Source organism: Crinia signifera, chromosome 3, assembly GCF_055691185.1.
Source record: "Crinia signifera chromosome 3, ASM5569118v1, whole genome shotgun sequence".
Classification (NCBI taxonomy): Eukaryota; Metazoa; Chordata; class Amphibia; order Anura; family Myobatrachidae; genus Crinia; species Crinia signifera.
This window is the reverse complement of record NC_139219.1, coordinates 186,941,822-186,959,021: the sequence shown is the minus strand read 5'-3', so window position 1 is coordinate 186,959,021 and position 17,200 is coordinate 186,941,822. Positions and strand designations below refer to the sequence as shown.

Here is a 17,200-nt window from a genome sequence, read left to right as displayed (position 1 = left end):
CGAATAACGTTCGCCGGTGACACAGGGATCGGAGGTGATTGGTGCTGTAAAGTACAGCACCAATCACCGCGGGGTGTAAGGGTGACACTGGTGTCACCCCACCTCACCCCGCCCGCCCCCAAAGGCCGTGATTGGTTCGTCGGACCGACGAACCAATCACAGCCATGGAGGGGGGTTTAAACTAACGGTGACTGCACTGCAGACGCCATTCCGGTCTGGAATTGCGTGCAGTGCGGTCACCGTGCCTAGCTGCCGCAGTGTACTGACCTGAACCTTACAAAATACTTACCTGATCACTGCCTGGATCTTGCTACTTCTTGCTTCTTGCTGTGACTTCCTGTGCTGTGTTGTGCTGCTGCAGTGTCATCGAGTATAGATAGAGAGATAGAGAGAGAGAGATAGAGAGAGATAGAGAGGGCTAGTGACAGAGAGTGCTATATTTTGTGCTGCTGCAGTGTGATAAAGTTATAGATAGAGAGATAGAGAGAGATAGAGAGAGATAGAGAGATAGTGACAGATTGTGCTATATATTTTTTATATAACTGACTGCTGCCCCCCCTTTTGTGCTGATCAGTATAAATTAACTGATCAGCAACTTTTTGGGGGCGCAGGGTTTTATTTTTATATAAATACCTGTCAGTGCTGCTGCTGCAGTGTCATAGTGTGATAGATAGTGAGAGATAGAGAGATAGAGAGAGATAGAGAGAGATAGTGACAGAGAGTGCTATATTTTGTGTCTGCTGTCCCCCTTTTGTGCACCCCCAGGAACTTTTTGGGGGTGCAGGGGTTATTTTTTATATATATTACTGTCAGTGCTGCTGCTGCAGTGTCAGAGTGATAGATAGTGAGAGATAGAGAGAGATAGTGACAGAGAGTGATAGAGAGTGCTATATTTTGTGTCTGCTGCCCCCGCCTTTTGTGCTGATCACTATATCTGAGGTGATCAGCAACTTTTTGGGGGTGCAGAGGTTTTTTTTTTTATATATACCTGTCAGTTGCTGCCAGTTGCACCAAAGGTTGTGCACCTGCTGCCCCTCACTGGTAATCAGTGTCGCATCAGTGATCACCTTTTTTTTTTTTTGAGGGTGCTGTGGGGTCTTTTTTTAAATTTTTTTTTTACACACACTGCGATTTTGTGGGTGTCCTGTGGCCACTGTGCGCTGATTAGTGACGTACATCACTGATCAGCTTTTTCGGCACAAATACAGCATGATGCTCCAATAGATCTTTAGATCTATTGGGCATCAGCTGTGTGCATCGACGTTCACAGATATACCGCTCGTACACACTGGCCAATGGTGCATCTAAAGTATATATCAGCCGTTTGATTGCTCCCATTTGGTAACATCTTTGTGGGACATTCATGTTAATTTAGTATAGAAGCTGTATACTTCCGTTTCATGTTTGCAAACATCTAATCAAGGTGACTTGAATGAACTCATTAAAGACCCACCTCTTTTTACAATATAGATTTTTTTAAATATATGTATATTTGTTTCAAGCTTGATTTTCATCGTCTGTTGAATGTATCATTATCTCATTGAGAGTTTATGGCTCTAGAGCAGGGGTGGGAAACCTTTTTTCTACCGAGGGCCATTTGGAAAATTTGAAAACCCTTCGGGGGCCATATAAAAATTATCAATTATCGGCATATACGCGTGGGCATTATACACAGGGCAGCGGCATATACATGTGGGCATTATACACAGGGCAGCAGCATATACATGTGGGCATTATACACACTGGCAGTGGCATATACATGTGGGCATTATACACAGGGCACCGGCATATATATGTGGGCATAATACACAAGGGCAGCGGCATATACATGTGGGCATTATACACACTGGCAGCGGCATATACATGTGGGCATTATACACAGGGCACTGGCATATACATGTGGGCATAATACACAAGGGCAGCGGCATATACGTGTGGGCATTATACACAGGGAAGCGGCATATATGTGTGGGCATTATACACAGGGCAGTGGCATATACATGTGTGCATTATACACACGGGCAGCGGCATATACATGTGTGCATTATACACACGGGCAGCGGCATATACATGTGGGCATTATACACAGGGCAGCGGCATATACATGTGGGCATTATACACAGTGCAGCGGCATATACATGTGGGCATTATACACACTGACAGCGGCATATACATGTGGGCTTATACACACTGGCAGCGGCATATACATGTGGGCATAATACACACTGGCAGGGGCATATACATGTGGGCTTCTACACACTGGCAGCGGCATATACATGTGGGCATTATACACACTGGCAAGCGGCATATACATGTGGGCATTATACACATGGGCAGCGGCATATACATGTGGGTATTATACACACGGGCAGCGACATATACATGTGGGCATTATACACACTGGCAGCGGCATATACATGTGGGCTTATACACACTGGCAGCGGCATATACATGTGGGCATTATACACAGGGCAGCGGCATATACATGTGGGTATTATACACACGGGCAGTGGCATATACATGTGGGCATTATACACACGGGCAGCGGCATATACATGTGGGCAGAGACACCATAAAAAGTGACAGTGTGGAGGAAGGGGGGTGTCACCCCCCAAACAGGTTAATGTGATTATGTCTGATTATGAGAATCAGACATAATCACATTAACCTGTTTGGGGGTTAATCCAGGGGTAAATGACAACCCCTGGATGTGTCAGTCACTGGGGAAGGGAGGGTGAGAGAAGCAGCATTGGCGGGCGCATCTTCTACATATCTCCCCCGCCACCCACCCGGCTATATTACCGATTAATCAGCTGAGCTGCCCGCCTATATTACTGATGTATCAGCCGCCCGCCCGCCTATATTACAGATGTATCAGCCGCCCGCCCTCCTATATTACATACCAGGCGCCGGGGATGGCTGCTGCTGCTGCTGCCGGGGAGATGTGCAGAAGACGCGCCCGCCAATCACAGTGGCTGTGGAGGTGAGGCGCCGGCAGTGATTGGCGGGCGCGTCTTATGCAAATCTCCCCAGCGGCTGGTGCAGGGGTTATTTTTTATATATATTACTGTCAGTGCTGCTGCTGCAGTGTCATAGAGTGATAGATATTGAGAGATAGAGAGATAGAGAGAGATAGTGACAGAGAGTGATAGAGAGTGCTATATTTTGTGTCTGCTGCCCCCGCCTTTTGTGCTGATCACTATATCTGAGGTGATCAGCAACTTTTTGGGGGTGCAGAGGTTTTTTTTTTATATATACCTGTCAGTTGCTGCCAGTTGCACTGTCAGTTGCACCAAAGGTTGTGCACCTGCTGCCCCTCACTGGTAATCAGTGTCGCATCAGTGATCACCTTTTTTTTTTTTGAGGGTGCTGTGGGGTCTTTTTTTAATTTTTTTTTTTACACACACTGCGATTTTGTGGGTGTCCTGTGGCCACTGTGCGCTGATTAGTGACGTACATCACTGATCAGCTTTTTCGGCACAGGGTTGATCTATTTTTATTTATTTTTTTGATCAAATTCCTGTTGCCTTTGAGCGCTGTTCAGTGACGGACGTTACTGACCAACATCTGTGCTCAATTTTTGGCGCAGGACCTTTTTTTTTTTTTTTTTAACCCCTTCAATTTTTTTTTTTTTTAACCCCTTCAATTTTTTTTTTTTTATTGGGATCAAATTCCTGTATAAAGTATTTTTTTTTTTTTCTGCACTACATACACACTACACACCCCCCTGGGTTGAAATAAAGTTTGTACCCCCCCCCTACACTATACACGTGTTGAAACATTTCACTACCAGAAACACAAAAATAAAAATGGCATCCCAAATGTCATCTCAAACGTCATCCCAGTCATCCAGAAGAATGTATTCAGCGGAGGAGGCATATGCCATGCTTGCCTCTGACTCTGACACAGCCAGTGATGCAAGCGGGGAATTTGAAGGCTTCGTCTTAAGCTCCTCTTCCTCCTCTGGTGATGAGGGACCCCCTCAAAGACGCCCCCGTAGAGCAGCTGAGACACCCCCCCCCCCCCAATAATTGATCTCGTATGGACCCCACCACCAGACAATTTTGAGCCCCAGGTTCCTGAGTTTTTGGCCATGCCAGGAATCCAATTTGATTCCACAGGTCTCAGAGAAATTGACTTTTTCAAATTATTTTTCTCTGATGATTTTATAAATTTAATGGTGGACCAAACTAATTTATATGCCCAGCAGTTCATTGCTCAAAACCCCACGTCATCATTTGCTAGGTGGACCCCTGTAGATGCAGTAGAGATGATGACGTTTTGGGGTCTGGTGTTTCATATGGGCATAGTAAAAAAGCCAGAAATTAGGCAATATTGGAGTACAGATGTTCTGTACAGCACCCCATTTTACCGTATGGCCATGACTCGGGCTCGTTTTGAGATGATCCTTAAATTTTTGCATTACAATGATAATGCACAGTGCCCACCCAGAGATGATCCCACCTTTGACCGGCTATTCAAAGTCAGGCCGGTCATTGATCATTTCAGTGCCAAGAGATGTACATCCCTGAAAAATTTATTTGTATCGACGAGTCCCTTATACATTTTAAAGGAAGGGTTAAATTCCGCCAGTACCTTCCCAGTAAGAGGGCAAGGTATGGCATAAAAATGTATAAGCTGTGTGAAAGCACCTCAGGGTACACCCACAGGTTTAGGGTATATGAAGGGAAGGATTCAAGAATTGAACCGCCAGAATGCCCCCCCTCCCTCGTAGGTGTTAGTAGAAAAATTGTCTGGGATTTAGTGCACCCCTTCCTGGATAAAGGTTATTACCTCTATGTGGATAACTTTTACACTAGCATCCCCCTGTTTAAGGCCCTTGGTTCAAGAGGTACAGCAGCTTGCGGTACTGTGCGTAAGAACCAAAGAGGCCTCCCAAAAACGCACATTGCCCAAGTAATGAGAAGGGGTGAAAGCAGGGGAATATGCACCGAAAATATGTTGTTGGTCAAATATAAGGACAAGAGGGATGTCCTTATACTGACAACAATTCATGGAGACAGTACCACCTCCGTCCCTGTACGAGGTACCAGTACCCACACCTCAAAACCTAATTGTATCCTGGATTACAATAGGTACATGGGCGGAGTGGATCTTTCAGATCAGGTACTGAAGCCGTACAGTGCCCTGCGGAAAACAAAAATCTGGTACAAGAAGCTGGCCGTGTATATCATCCAGATGGCACTGTATAACGCTTACGTGCTATTCCGTTCTACCAGCCAGAGGGGGACATTTATGCACTTTCAAGAGGAAGTCATAAAGGGCCTAATATTTGGGAACCAGCAGGCAGAGGGCCCCAGTACTTCTAGTACTGGCCCCCGTATTGTACCAGGGCAGCATTTTCCTAACGAAATCCCCTCCACTGCAAGAAAGGGCAGGACACAAAAAAGGTGCAAAGTTTGCTATAAAAAGGGAATAAGAAAGGAAACTATTTTCCACTGTGAAACTTGCCCCGACAAACCCGGCCTATGTATAAAGGAGTGTTTTAAAATATACCACACATCTATGGATTATTAGGTTCATCATTTCACCGTGCTTCGGGGGTCTTGCTAATGCCACATAGCACCCACCATTCATTCCACCAGAATCTGAGCTGCAAAATCCAAAAATCACTCCTTCCCTTCTGAGTCCTGCCATGCACCCAACTGGTATTTTTTGGTCACATATGAGGCATTGCCATACTCGGGAGAAATTGGGGCACAGATTTTAGGGTGCTTTTTCTCCTTCATACCTTCTGAAAATGAAAAATTTTGAGCCAGAACTGCATTTTTGTGTAAAAAAATTTAATTTTTCATTTTCACTGCCAAGTTGTATCAAAATTGGTGAAACCCCTGGGGGTTTGAAATGTACACTATACCCCTAGATGAATTCCCTGAGGGGTGTAGTTTGCAAAATGGGGTCACTTGTGGGGGGGTTCCACTGTATTGGTGTTTTGGGGGTCTTGCTAATGCGACATAGCACCCACCAACATTCCACCAGAATCTGTGCTGCAAAATCCAAATATCACTCCTTCCCTTCTGAGTCCTGGCACTTTTTGGTCACACATGAGGCATTGCCGTACTCGGGAGAAATTGGGGCACAGATTTTGGGGTGCTTTTTCTCCTTCATACCTTCTGAAAATGAAAAATTTTGAGCCAGAACTGCATTTTTGTGTACAAAAATGTAATTTTTCATTTTCACTGCCCAGTTGTATCAAAATTGGTGAAACCCCTGGGGGTTTGAAATGTACACTATACCCCTAGATGAATTCCCTGAGGGGTGTAGTTTGCAAAATGGGGTCACTTGTGGGGGGCTTCCACTGTATTGGTGCTTTGGGGGTCTTGCTAATGCGACATAGCACCCACCAACATTCCACCAGAATCTGAGCTGCAAAATCCAAAAATCACTCCTTCCCTTCTGAGTCCTGCCATGCACCCAAATGGTATTTTTTGGTCACATGTGAGACATTGCCGTACTCGGGAGAAATTGGGGCACAGATTTTGGGGTGCTTTTTCTCCTTCATTCCTTGTGAAAATGAAAAATTTTGAGCCAGAACTGCATTTTTGTGTAAAAAATGTAATTTTTCATTTGCACAGCCCAGTTGTATCAAAATTGGTGAAACCCCTGGGGGTTTGAAATGTACACTATACCCCTAGATGAATTCCCTGAGGGGTGTAGTTTGCAAAATGGGGTCACTTGTGGGGGGGTTCCACTGTATTGGTGCTTGGGGGGTCTTGCTAATGCGACATAGCACCCACCAACATTCCACCAGAATCTGAGCTGCAAAATCCAAAAATCACTCCTTCCCTTCTGAGTCCTGCCATGCACCCAAATGGTATTTTTTGGTCACATGTGAGACATTGCCGTACTCGGGAGAAATTGGGGCACAGATTTTGGGGTGCTTTTTCTCCTTCATTCCTTGTGAAAATGAAAAATTTTGAGCCAGAACTGCATTTTTGTGTAAAAAATGTAATTTTTCATTTGCACAGCCCAGTTGTATCAAAATTGGTGAAACCCCTGGGGGTTTGAAATGTACACTATACCCCTAGATGAATTCCCTGAGGGGTGTAGTTTGCAAAATGGGGTCACTTGTGGGGGGGTTCCACTGTATTGGTGCTTGGGGGGTCTTGCTAATGCAACATAGCACCCACCAACATTCCACCAGAATCTGAGCTGCAAAATCCAAAAATCACTCCTTCCCTTCTGAGTCCTGCCATGCACCCAAATGGTATTTTTTGGTCACATGTGAGGCATTGCCGTACTCGGGAGAAATTGGGGCACAGATTTTGGAGTGCTTTGTCTCCTTCATTCCTTGTGAAAATGAAAAATTTTGAGCCAGAACTGCATTTTTGTGTAAAAAATTTAATTTTTCATTTTCACTGCCCAGTTGTACCACAATTGGTGAAACCCCTGGGGGTTTGAAATGTACACTATACCCCTAGATGAATTCCCTGAGGGGTGTAGTTTGCAAATTAGGGTCACTTGTGGGGGGGTTCCTAAATTTTAGCATCTTATAGTGCCTAGAAACCTACATGGTGCCTAAAAAATAATCTCATAAAAAGGAGGCTCCAAAATCAAGTAGGTGCTCCTTCTATTATGAAGCCTGTGGTTTGGTCAACGTGCACACTAGGGCCACATATAGGATATTTATGAAAACAAAATAATTGGGGGAATCAATTTTTAGTCACATTTCTCTAGTAAAATCTACTGTGTTCCTTAGAAAAATGTATTAAATTTGCAAATCTGCAAAAAAAATGAAATTTTGAAATTTCACCTACACTTTGTTTTAATTCCTGTGAAACACCTAAAGGGTTAACAAACTTCCAAAATGCTGTTTTGAATACTGTGAGGGGTGCAGTTTTTGAAATGGCATCATTTATGGGGGTGTCTCACATACAAGTCCCTCAAAGTCACATCAGAACTGAACTGGTCCCTAAAAAAATCAGTGTTTGAAATTTTCTTGAAAATTTGAGAATTTGCTATTCATATTGTAAGCCTCCTAGTGTCCAAAAAAATTAAAAGGAAGTTGAAATAATGATGGAAACATAAAGTAGACATATGGTCTATGTTAGTTATTAACTATTTTGAGTGGTATGATTATTTGTCTCACAAGCAGAAAATTTAACATTTTGCAAATTGCTAAATTTTCCATTTTTTTACGACATTTTGGTATTTTTCACAAAAAAACACAGACTGTATCGACCAAAATTTACCACTAATTTGAAGTACAATGTGTCACGAAAAAACAATCTCAAAATCACTGGGATAAGTAAAAGCAAAAAAAAGTTATCCCCACTTAAGTGATACATGTCAGATTTGAAAAAAAGGGCTTTGTCAGGAAGGCAAAAACTGGCTCTGTCAGGAAGGGGTTAAGAAGGAAATTAAGGATGGATTCAAGATACTTATGAACTAATACGAAAACCATGAAAACGCGGTATAAAAAAAAATCGGGATGCATTCACAATACCGACTCCAGCACCCCGACTACTGCCAGGAGACCGTTCCCTGAACCCAAACGTCAAATTAGGATGCCTGCATCGGAACAGACTACCGGGATGCCGGACGTAAGTATGCTGGAGAAAAATGTACAGCTAGAGATTCTAGTACAGATATGCCCTTGCAAAATATCATCATAAATATGACCCTAATTTCTTTTACTGTTTTCTCACATACAGTATATATCTAAATGTACAGAGTAGAATACTAACCTCATAAAGGATGCCAAATGCCGAATGTTTTCACACTGATTATGAGATAAGTTCTTTATGCGACTCCTCATCTCTGGTAGATCACAACACAAAACACTGAGGGGCTGAGAATAAAAGTGTTCCACCACAGAAAGCTGGAAATAAAAGTGCACAATGTATAAAGCATGTCACAGCAACATTATAGCATACCGTAATGGACAGCACATGGTAAATCATAACAGGAGGGAGTTTGTTAACGTTCACCTTGATAAAATAAAGAGACAATTGAAAGCTTCAGATTTAGGCTCAATGGAGCATGTGACTTAAGCCTGGAGAAGAGAGAGTCAAAGGTGATAACGCACCAGCCAATCAGTCCATAACGCTCATTTTCCAAACCCAGCCTGTAACTTGTAAGGAACTGGTTGGCTGATGCGTTATCACCTTCAACTGACATCACAAACAAAAAGGTATAACACAACATTTTGCAGTGCCATGCAATACCTTAAGTTTATGCCTTCTCAACTGTAGCTTCCGGTTTGCCCCTTTTTTTTTTACCATGGTGTTACCTCAAATCCTATTTGATCCTGCTTTCTTTTTACGGATATCCTTATGTGTATCCCATGTTACTTGACTGCATATATGTGCATTATTATGCCACTATTTTACATTTTGCTCTCCCTTCTCCTACCTTGTCACTCTGTCCCATTTCCACCGTGATTACATTGAGTTTACATTCTGCCCTGGACCACTCACCAACCCCTTCATAATTCTATCCCACTGCCGCTCCTCTTGTTCTTCATGGTCTCATCCCCATCTCTGTCACAATTATAAGTTCTCCTTTTCCTATAAACTATTTCCTTTACCCTTCTCTTCCTATCATACTCCCACCACAAACATTGACCATTTATTTTCTGATTTCTGCTTACTTCCTGTCCCATTACAATTCTCTTTCCTAACCCTCGGCACAAAATTAACGTTTGCCAAACTCATCTCCATTCCCCATTAGCACTCCCTTTCTCCTGTACCTTTACCAGAGTCCTATAACCCTCCCTATCCAGCTCCTCCTTTGAAGTCTAATTTATTCACCTCCTATATCCTATTCACCTCTGGTTCGAGGACATTTACAACACCCACTGGCTCCTCTTGTCTCCAAGATAGCTTTGCTGCTTCCAAACTTTACTCTCCTCCAATTTTTCATCTCTAATCTGAGGTTAGTTCAAAATCCCTTTGGACAACCACAGTCTTTGCTGCTGCCCCTGTGCAGTATTCCTTTATAGGACCTCCTCCCCATCTACTCTAGTGGTCACTAGTTTGACCCTTTCTCCTCTCACTGCTTTGTTATATCACCAACCTTTGAATTAGTGCCTTGTGCACTGCCCACACCTCTGCTTCCCTCATAAATGCAGGCATCAGTCAGACTGCAGCTCCAACATTCTACACAGGGCTATTTTTCAGTAGGCTCCAGCAGGAGCTGAGGCCCTTATTCTAGTTCACTCTTTCTGACAAAGTATTTCTTAGATGGACAAAACCATGTGTACTGCAGGTGAGGCAGGTGTTACTTGGGTGGGGTTTTACACCTGCCTCACCTACAGTGCACATGGTTTTGTCCATCTAAGAAATATTTTGTCAGAAAGAGTGACCTAGAATAAGGGCCTCAGTTCCTGCTGGAGCCTGCTGAAAAATAGCCCTGATTCTACAGTGTCCCTCAAAGCTGCATCAGTCACTTCCATAGCTGCTGGAGGGATGCAGATCATGGGGGGTGGCAGGCAGTGTATATAAACTGGACAAGGGCTAGCTCTAGAGGCAGCTGACAGCGCTTAGAGGCCAGGCTGTCTAATATGCATTGGCGGGCAGAGCTCAGGGAACAGAGAATGCCTCCCTTCGCCGTAACTCTCAATTTTTCCCTGGCTTTAGTACTGGAGTACCTCACCCTCTTTCCAACCATCACCACGGATCCCTTATGCTGAGGTAATTCTCTTACAGCCGTAGCCCCTGCTCCTTCAGTTCTCTCACACGCTAACAAGCATATAGGTATAGGTGCTTCCTGGGCAGCACCTTTAGCAGTGACAGGTGGCTATAGACCATGCTCTGGGAATGCACTACTGATGTTACACACCCCATCTAATGGCAACCCTGTGGTGAGTCAGAGCTGATGGTGCATGATCCATTCGTGAAAGCAGGTACCTCAGTGCTTATTTCCCTTACAGGACAAATCACTCCCCGCTAGATCATTCCGCCCCTCTCTTCAACTGTCACCAGTGCCTGTGAAATGTATATGTGCAGCACTAAAGTCCACTACACCAGTAATAAGGAGAAACTGGATGGACATTCCCTGGTTGCAATAGACGTAGCTAAACATAATTATACAATGGAATTAACTAAAACACATGTCTACATGTCATTTAATATATGTACATTATATTTGACATGACAATAATACACTTGTTTTTAATCTGTATGATAATTTCTTACAAACTGTTTTAGCTTCTGATATTCATTAAAAAATACATAAAATCTGGATCTCTCGTTACCATACTTTATTAGAAAAATGTTTAGTTTTAGTTCGTGATCATTTCACACACCGACCCCTCCGCCCAAAATAACCTATATACCATACCGGAAGTGAAAGCAATACAATATATGACCTCTATAATTCATTATCATTACCTGAAGACCTTTGATGAAGTTCTGAACAGAAAAATCATGGTACAAAAATATAGTGATGAGGACCTGCAGTACTTTGCCACTGAGCTTGAATGGAAACTGGTTGGAGAGAAGCAGCTGGAAGGGAAATAGTGGTTAAGTCTATATCTAAATAAACAAAAGTAGTAGGTTTAGTCATCTGATATGTTCTGTTGCTCTCTGCTCCTAACATGTACTTGTAATAGGGATATTTGACATATAACACAAAGCAAACCAATACACTTTGATGATTTACACCTGGGAGCCACATTGCATCATAAGGGCGTTATTTATAATGAATGTGTCAAATCCCTTTTTGTTACACATATTCAAGCAGGATCATGTTATTCAGAAATTACACGTTATTCTGCATTTTAGCTGTGCATATTTGGGTTTCACCACTGAGGAAAATCTAGATAATTAAAAATTCCCATCTACTCAGGATTATTCCCAATTTTTCCCATATTTTTTTATGATCACAGGTCTTGGAAAAAGCCAAGAACATCTGATAAATTTGTTTTTATATTCCAAAGATTCTATTGAAAAATAGAGAATTTTCTGGCAATCTTGGGCTTCGGTGTAATTTAACTTAACCTTGTAAGTACAGGTTGAGTATCCCTTATCCGAATATCTGTTATCCAAATTATTCTGAAATGTCCTTTTTTAGGGGGGCATAAAGCACTACTGGGGACATGATGCATAACTGGCACTACTGGGGACATGATGCGTAACTGGCACTACTGGGGACATGATGCATAACTGGCACTACTGGGGACATGATGCATAACTGGCACTACTGGGGACATGATGTGTAACTGGCACTAAATATGTGCAAGAAAATAATTGCTTGGCATTCAAATTCAGTGCCTAGAAGACAAACTTTGTTTCGTGTTTTGAAACCTTGTTTCATGCACAAATAAAATATATTTGCATGTATTTTATGAGTTTAAACAACATACATGCATTTTGTGTTCACACATGGAAATATACAAAATATTCAGAAAAAAGGGTACTTGTTTCCTAGCACGGCCACAATCGCGGGCATCGTGTGCCTTAACTTTAAGGCACACGATGCCCGCGATTTCCCTTGAAAAAACCACAACTGTGGTACATCGCGTCGGTCGTGTGCCTTAAGAAGGCACACAACGCGACCGACGCGATGCCCACGATTTCCCCATAGGCTTCAATGTTAAAATATTTTAACATTGAAGCCTATGCGCGCCCGACGCGATGCCCCCGATTTCTCCATAGGCTTCAATGTTAAAATATTTAACATTTAAGCCTATGCGATGGACCCGATTTGTCCATAGGCTTCAATGTTAAAATATTTTAACATTGAAACCGAGTCCATTTAACATAGGAAAAAATGGGAAAAGGCCCAATATGGGCCATTTCTCATTGGGTATGGCCCCGTCACGATTGCCGCGAACCCGAAGCGTGGCGAGCGCAGCGAGCCCGCGAGGGGCGGCGATGCGCGTCCTCCGACCTTTTCATTCCCCTACTATCCACGTCAGCGTGGAGTTGACAATAGATTAGTGTGGCGAGCGCAGCGAGCCACCGAGCCCGAAGCGTGGCGAGCCCCGCGAGGGGACGCGGATACCTTCACAGGTATCCGCGTCCCCTCGCGGGCTTCACAGCTGTCCGCTACACTCGCCACGCTTCGAGCTCGGTGGCTCGCCACACTAATCTAGTCTCAACTCCACGCCGAAATGGATAGTAGGGGAATGAAAAGGTTGGAGGACGCGCACCGCCGCCCCTCGCGGGCTCGCTGCGCTCGCCACGCTTCGGGTTCGCGTCAATCGTGGGGGTGGCGGCCACAATGGGGGGACATTATTTTTTACACACTTGACGGGGCCATACCCAATGAGAAATGGCCCATATTGGCCCTTTACCCATTTTTTACTATGTTAAATGGACTCAGTTTCAATGTTAAAATAATTTAACATTGAAGCCTATGGACACGATGGACCCGATTTCTCCATAGGCTTCAATGTTAAATTATTTTAACATTGAAGCCTATGGAGAAATCAGGTACATCGCGTCGGTCGCGTCGTGTGCGTTTTGGTATGCACCCGACGCGACCGACACGATTTTTTCCGACACGACCACCACGATAGAAATCGTTGTGGCCGTGCTAGGAAACAAGTACCGAAAAAAGGAATTAACCTTTATCCAACATGCTTCTGGTCCCAAGCATTTTGGATAAGGGATACTCAACATGTACTGCTTAATTGTCTTTTAGAGGTGTCCAGGCCTTTTAAAAACTACATCCCTACTATAGATTATGACCTTCCTGGTCATAAACATGCTAAATATGCCTCCCTAGCTGCACAATATCTATGTCATATTTAATGGTCATTTTTACTATTAGCAGCCTCTGTCTATCTCTTCACTGGCTCCCCATTCCTTTCCGAGTTCTCTTTAAACTCCTCACCACCACCTGCAAGGCTCTCTCCTCCTCCACCGCTCCTTACCTCTCTTCACTGATCTCTATCCACACTCCCTCCCGTCCTCTTCGCTCCATCGCTGACCGCCGACCGACCTCTCACCTAATCACCTCCTCCCACTCCTGTGTCCAAGACTTCTCCCGCGCTGCCCCCCTGCACTGGAACAACCTCCCGCCACCCATCAGGCTTTCTGATTCCCTTACCTCCTTCAAGCGCTCCCTCAAAACCCACTTTTTTCGACTAGCCTATCCCTCCTCCTAACCTCTTTTGATCCTCCTATCCTGCCTCCGTTCCCCTCCGTTCCTACTTACAGTATCCTGTTATTTTTCGTTCGTCCACCCACCTATTTTTAGTATGTTAACTCTTATGAGTAGGGTCCTCCTGCTTCACGTACTTACCCTACCTCTTTACCTCACCTGTCCTCCTGTCCTGTTCTTCCCTTCCTCTACTTCATCTTCAGTCTCCTCGACAATTTTGACACCTACTTCTGAACTGATGCAGATTTTATTTCTACCAGCTATACCCCTATTTATACTGTATTTTTCAACACACCCTGTACGTTACCTTGTCATTTGTTTGCTATGTACGGCGCTGCAGACACTTTGCGGCGCCTTATAAATAAACGTACTACTACTACTACTGCTGAACAACAAGGTTGACTAATGCAGGTTAGAGGTGCTGGCAAAAAAATCCTTGTTGTGAGGTTTTATTAAAAAAGCTCTGCAAACTGCTTTTATGGGTACAAATACACCATGTTGATTTTGATGGACACTGCTAAGCTAAAGAGCTCACTTGAGAGTGAATCAGTATGCATAAGGCACACTGTGATTCCGAAATGAACTACTGCAGGAAATAAGAGTCCAACTGAACAAAAAGACTGCAAACCAGTGCATATGCTAAATACCACTAAAAGTACAAGTACTAATATACTGTACTCTAGAATGACTATTCTTTTTGTTCAAAAGGGGAGGATAATCTTTGGTACTCTCACTATCAAAACCAAAATATATGTATTCAATACAATAAAAAAACAAAGCAAAAAAGGGTACAACAAGTCCAGAGAGCACAAGCAGAGCTGTGTTATTACCTGACCAATGAATATAAGCGAAGCTCCCTAATGATATAAACTAATGTAGAGTAAAGGCCCACACGCCCACACGCCCACACACACACACCCACACACGGCTGCTCTGTTACCAACTCCCCCATTTGACGATAAGTACCTATGATGATTTGCATTATGGTTTTATGGACATATCTATGGCTATTCTATGAACCTTCAATACAACGTATTTTTTCATACTGAATACAGTAGGTAGTGTGCTGGTTTCTTTTTTCTGGGTTCAGCACCCACAACATTATTGTATGTATGTATGTATGAAGGATCTGACTACAATTATCAAGAAAATATGTACATAGAAACAGACAACAATATTCACATGTCAGGCATACCTTTGTTCCCTATAATTATTACATTTCAAGTTTCACTAATATTAAATATTCAGCATCAATAATGAAATATTAATACAATACTCATAAATATTGAAAGTTTAAGATGTCTTCTAAATATTGCAATGATAAATAATAAGGTGATTGATTAAACAATCGGAATGATGACAATAGAAAGACATACCTTATCCACAACAGTCGCCAAATGCTCTGTGCATGATAAGGACTGGAAGAGCTCTATGCACAGCAGGGATGAGACAGAGTGAGAGAGCAGTCTGTGAATGATCATTGGAGATGTGGCAATACCAAATACCAGGACCAGGGGCAAGTCATTGGTGTACTGACTGTAAGGAAAACAAAATACAAAACATATAATATGCACAAGAAGTGTAACACATATGCAGAATACACACACACACACACACACACACACTGGAAAAGTGTGACGCACATCATTATTTATTGCTCTCTATAAAACACACATTTATTAATAAATATATTAATAGTGTTCATTCTAGCACCCGCCACCTTTGAAAACCCATGTAGTTCCTCTTCCCTGCCTGGGGTGTCGCTGTCTGCTGTAGTGCTTCTAGCACAGTGTTGTCTGTGATTTGCACTGATATGCAAACCAGACCTGTGCTAGAAACACCACAGCAGACAGCGACATCCCAGGCAGGGAAGAGGAACTGCATGGGTTTTCAGAGGTGGCAGGTGCTAGAATGAACAATATATTAATCAGAATGTATACCATACCCTTCAACATGAGCCATTGCATTCGGTACACAATGCTCTGTTCCTGGACTTCCCTGGTAATGTATGATTGCCATCACCTGTGTGGAACTAGGAAATTGACAAGAAGGGTGTTTTAACTCAGGTGATGGCACTCATACATTACCAGGGAAGTCCAGGAACAGAGCATTGTGTACCGATTGCAATGGGTCATGTTGGAGGGTATGGTATATTACAGCAGCTCTCAAACTGTGGGTCCTGACCCCAAAGTGGGTCCCGACCTTCTCAGCATGGGGTCGCGACTCCATGTGGCTGACCATCAGGCTGATGACTTTTCTAATCGCAGTCAATGATTCCAGGAAAATCTGAAAAGTCTGTTGAATTGTCTGTTATTTTAGACTCCTCCCATCATTTTGTGCCTCCACACTGCTGCCATGTACAGTATGTGCTATGATGTGATGTGATGACCTTCTACATCAACTTGCTGGGGTCCTGTAATTATTTTTATTGTTTGATGGGGTCCCAGAGCAAAAAATAGTTTGCGGAACCTTGGTATATTATATCCAAAATATTGGCAGTAAGTTATTGATGACATGTGTGGAGGTGCACCCAGAGAGTAATAGAAGTACAGCAAAGAAGAAAAAAGTACTCTCGTTTCTTTGGGGGCACACTTATTTAGTTAAAACGTAACTTGTAATATATTCCTTAATAGGAGGTAGGGATAATTCCCTGACGACACAGTATAATATGAAAAAAACAAAACAACAGATTGTATTTATATTACATAATGCATTATATAATATAAATAGCCAAAACAACAGATAGTATTTACATTACATAACTAAACCTTAAAAGGTGTGAAATAATGGACAGAGTCGATGTCCACATAGGATTGTACACACAGAGCTGGTTAGTATAAAACATCATCAATGATATCGGCCTTAGAACCCATCGAGTAGTGTGTATAGGACTTAACACTTATGAGCACACTATGGGCAGTATTCAATGAAAATATTCTCCGTGCACGGCGAGCATTTTTTTTTGCTCGCCGTGCACTCTCCGTGTTCCGGAGGGCTCGCTGCCACTCCTGCTCCCCCTATTCAACGTGTTAAAGACTCGCCGCCACTCGCGGCGAGTCTTAACCCCTGCAGCGGACGAGCGTCCGCGGCAGGGAGCTGTCAGGGAGCCGGGGGACGTAGCAGCCAA

General features: G+C 43.2%; 1 protein-coding gene across 5 annotated transcripts in view; it reads right to left on the bottom strand.

Annotated features, from left to right (window-relative positions):
- Positions 1-17,200, bottom strand: part of ORC3 (origin recognition complex subunit 3) — a 118,837-nt gene that overhangs the window by 44,373 nt on the left and 57,264 nt on the right. For all 5 annotated transcript variants that reach the window (XM_083177106.1, XM_083177105.1, XM_083177103.1 and 2 more), the window contains exons 9-11: positions 15,450-15,609; positions 11,355-11,468; positions 8,709-8,842 (exon numbers count right to left, since the gene is read on the bottom strand). In XM_083177106.1, coding sequence (XP_083033232.1) covers positions 8,709-8,842; positions 11,355-11,468; positions 15,450-15,609 — 408 coding nt within the window. The remainder of the gene's footprint in view (positions 1-8,708; positions 8,843-11,354; positions 11,469-15,449; positions 15,610-17,200) is intronic.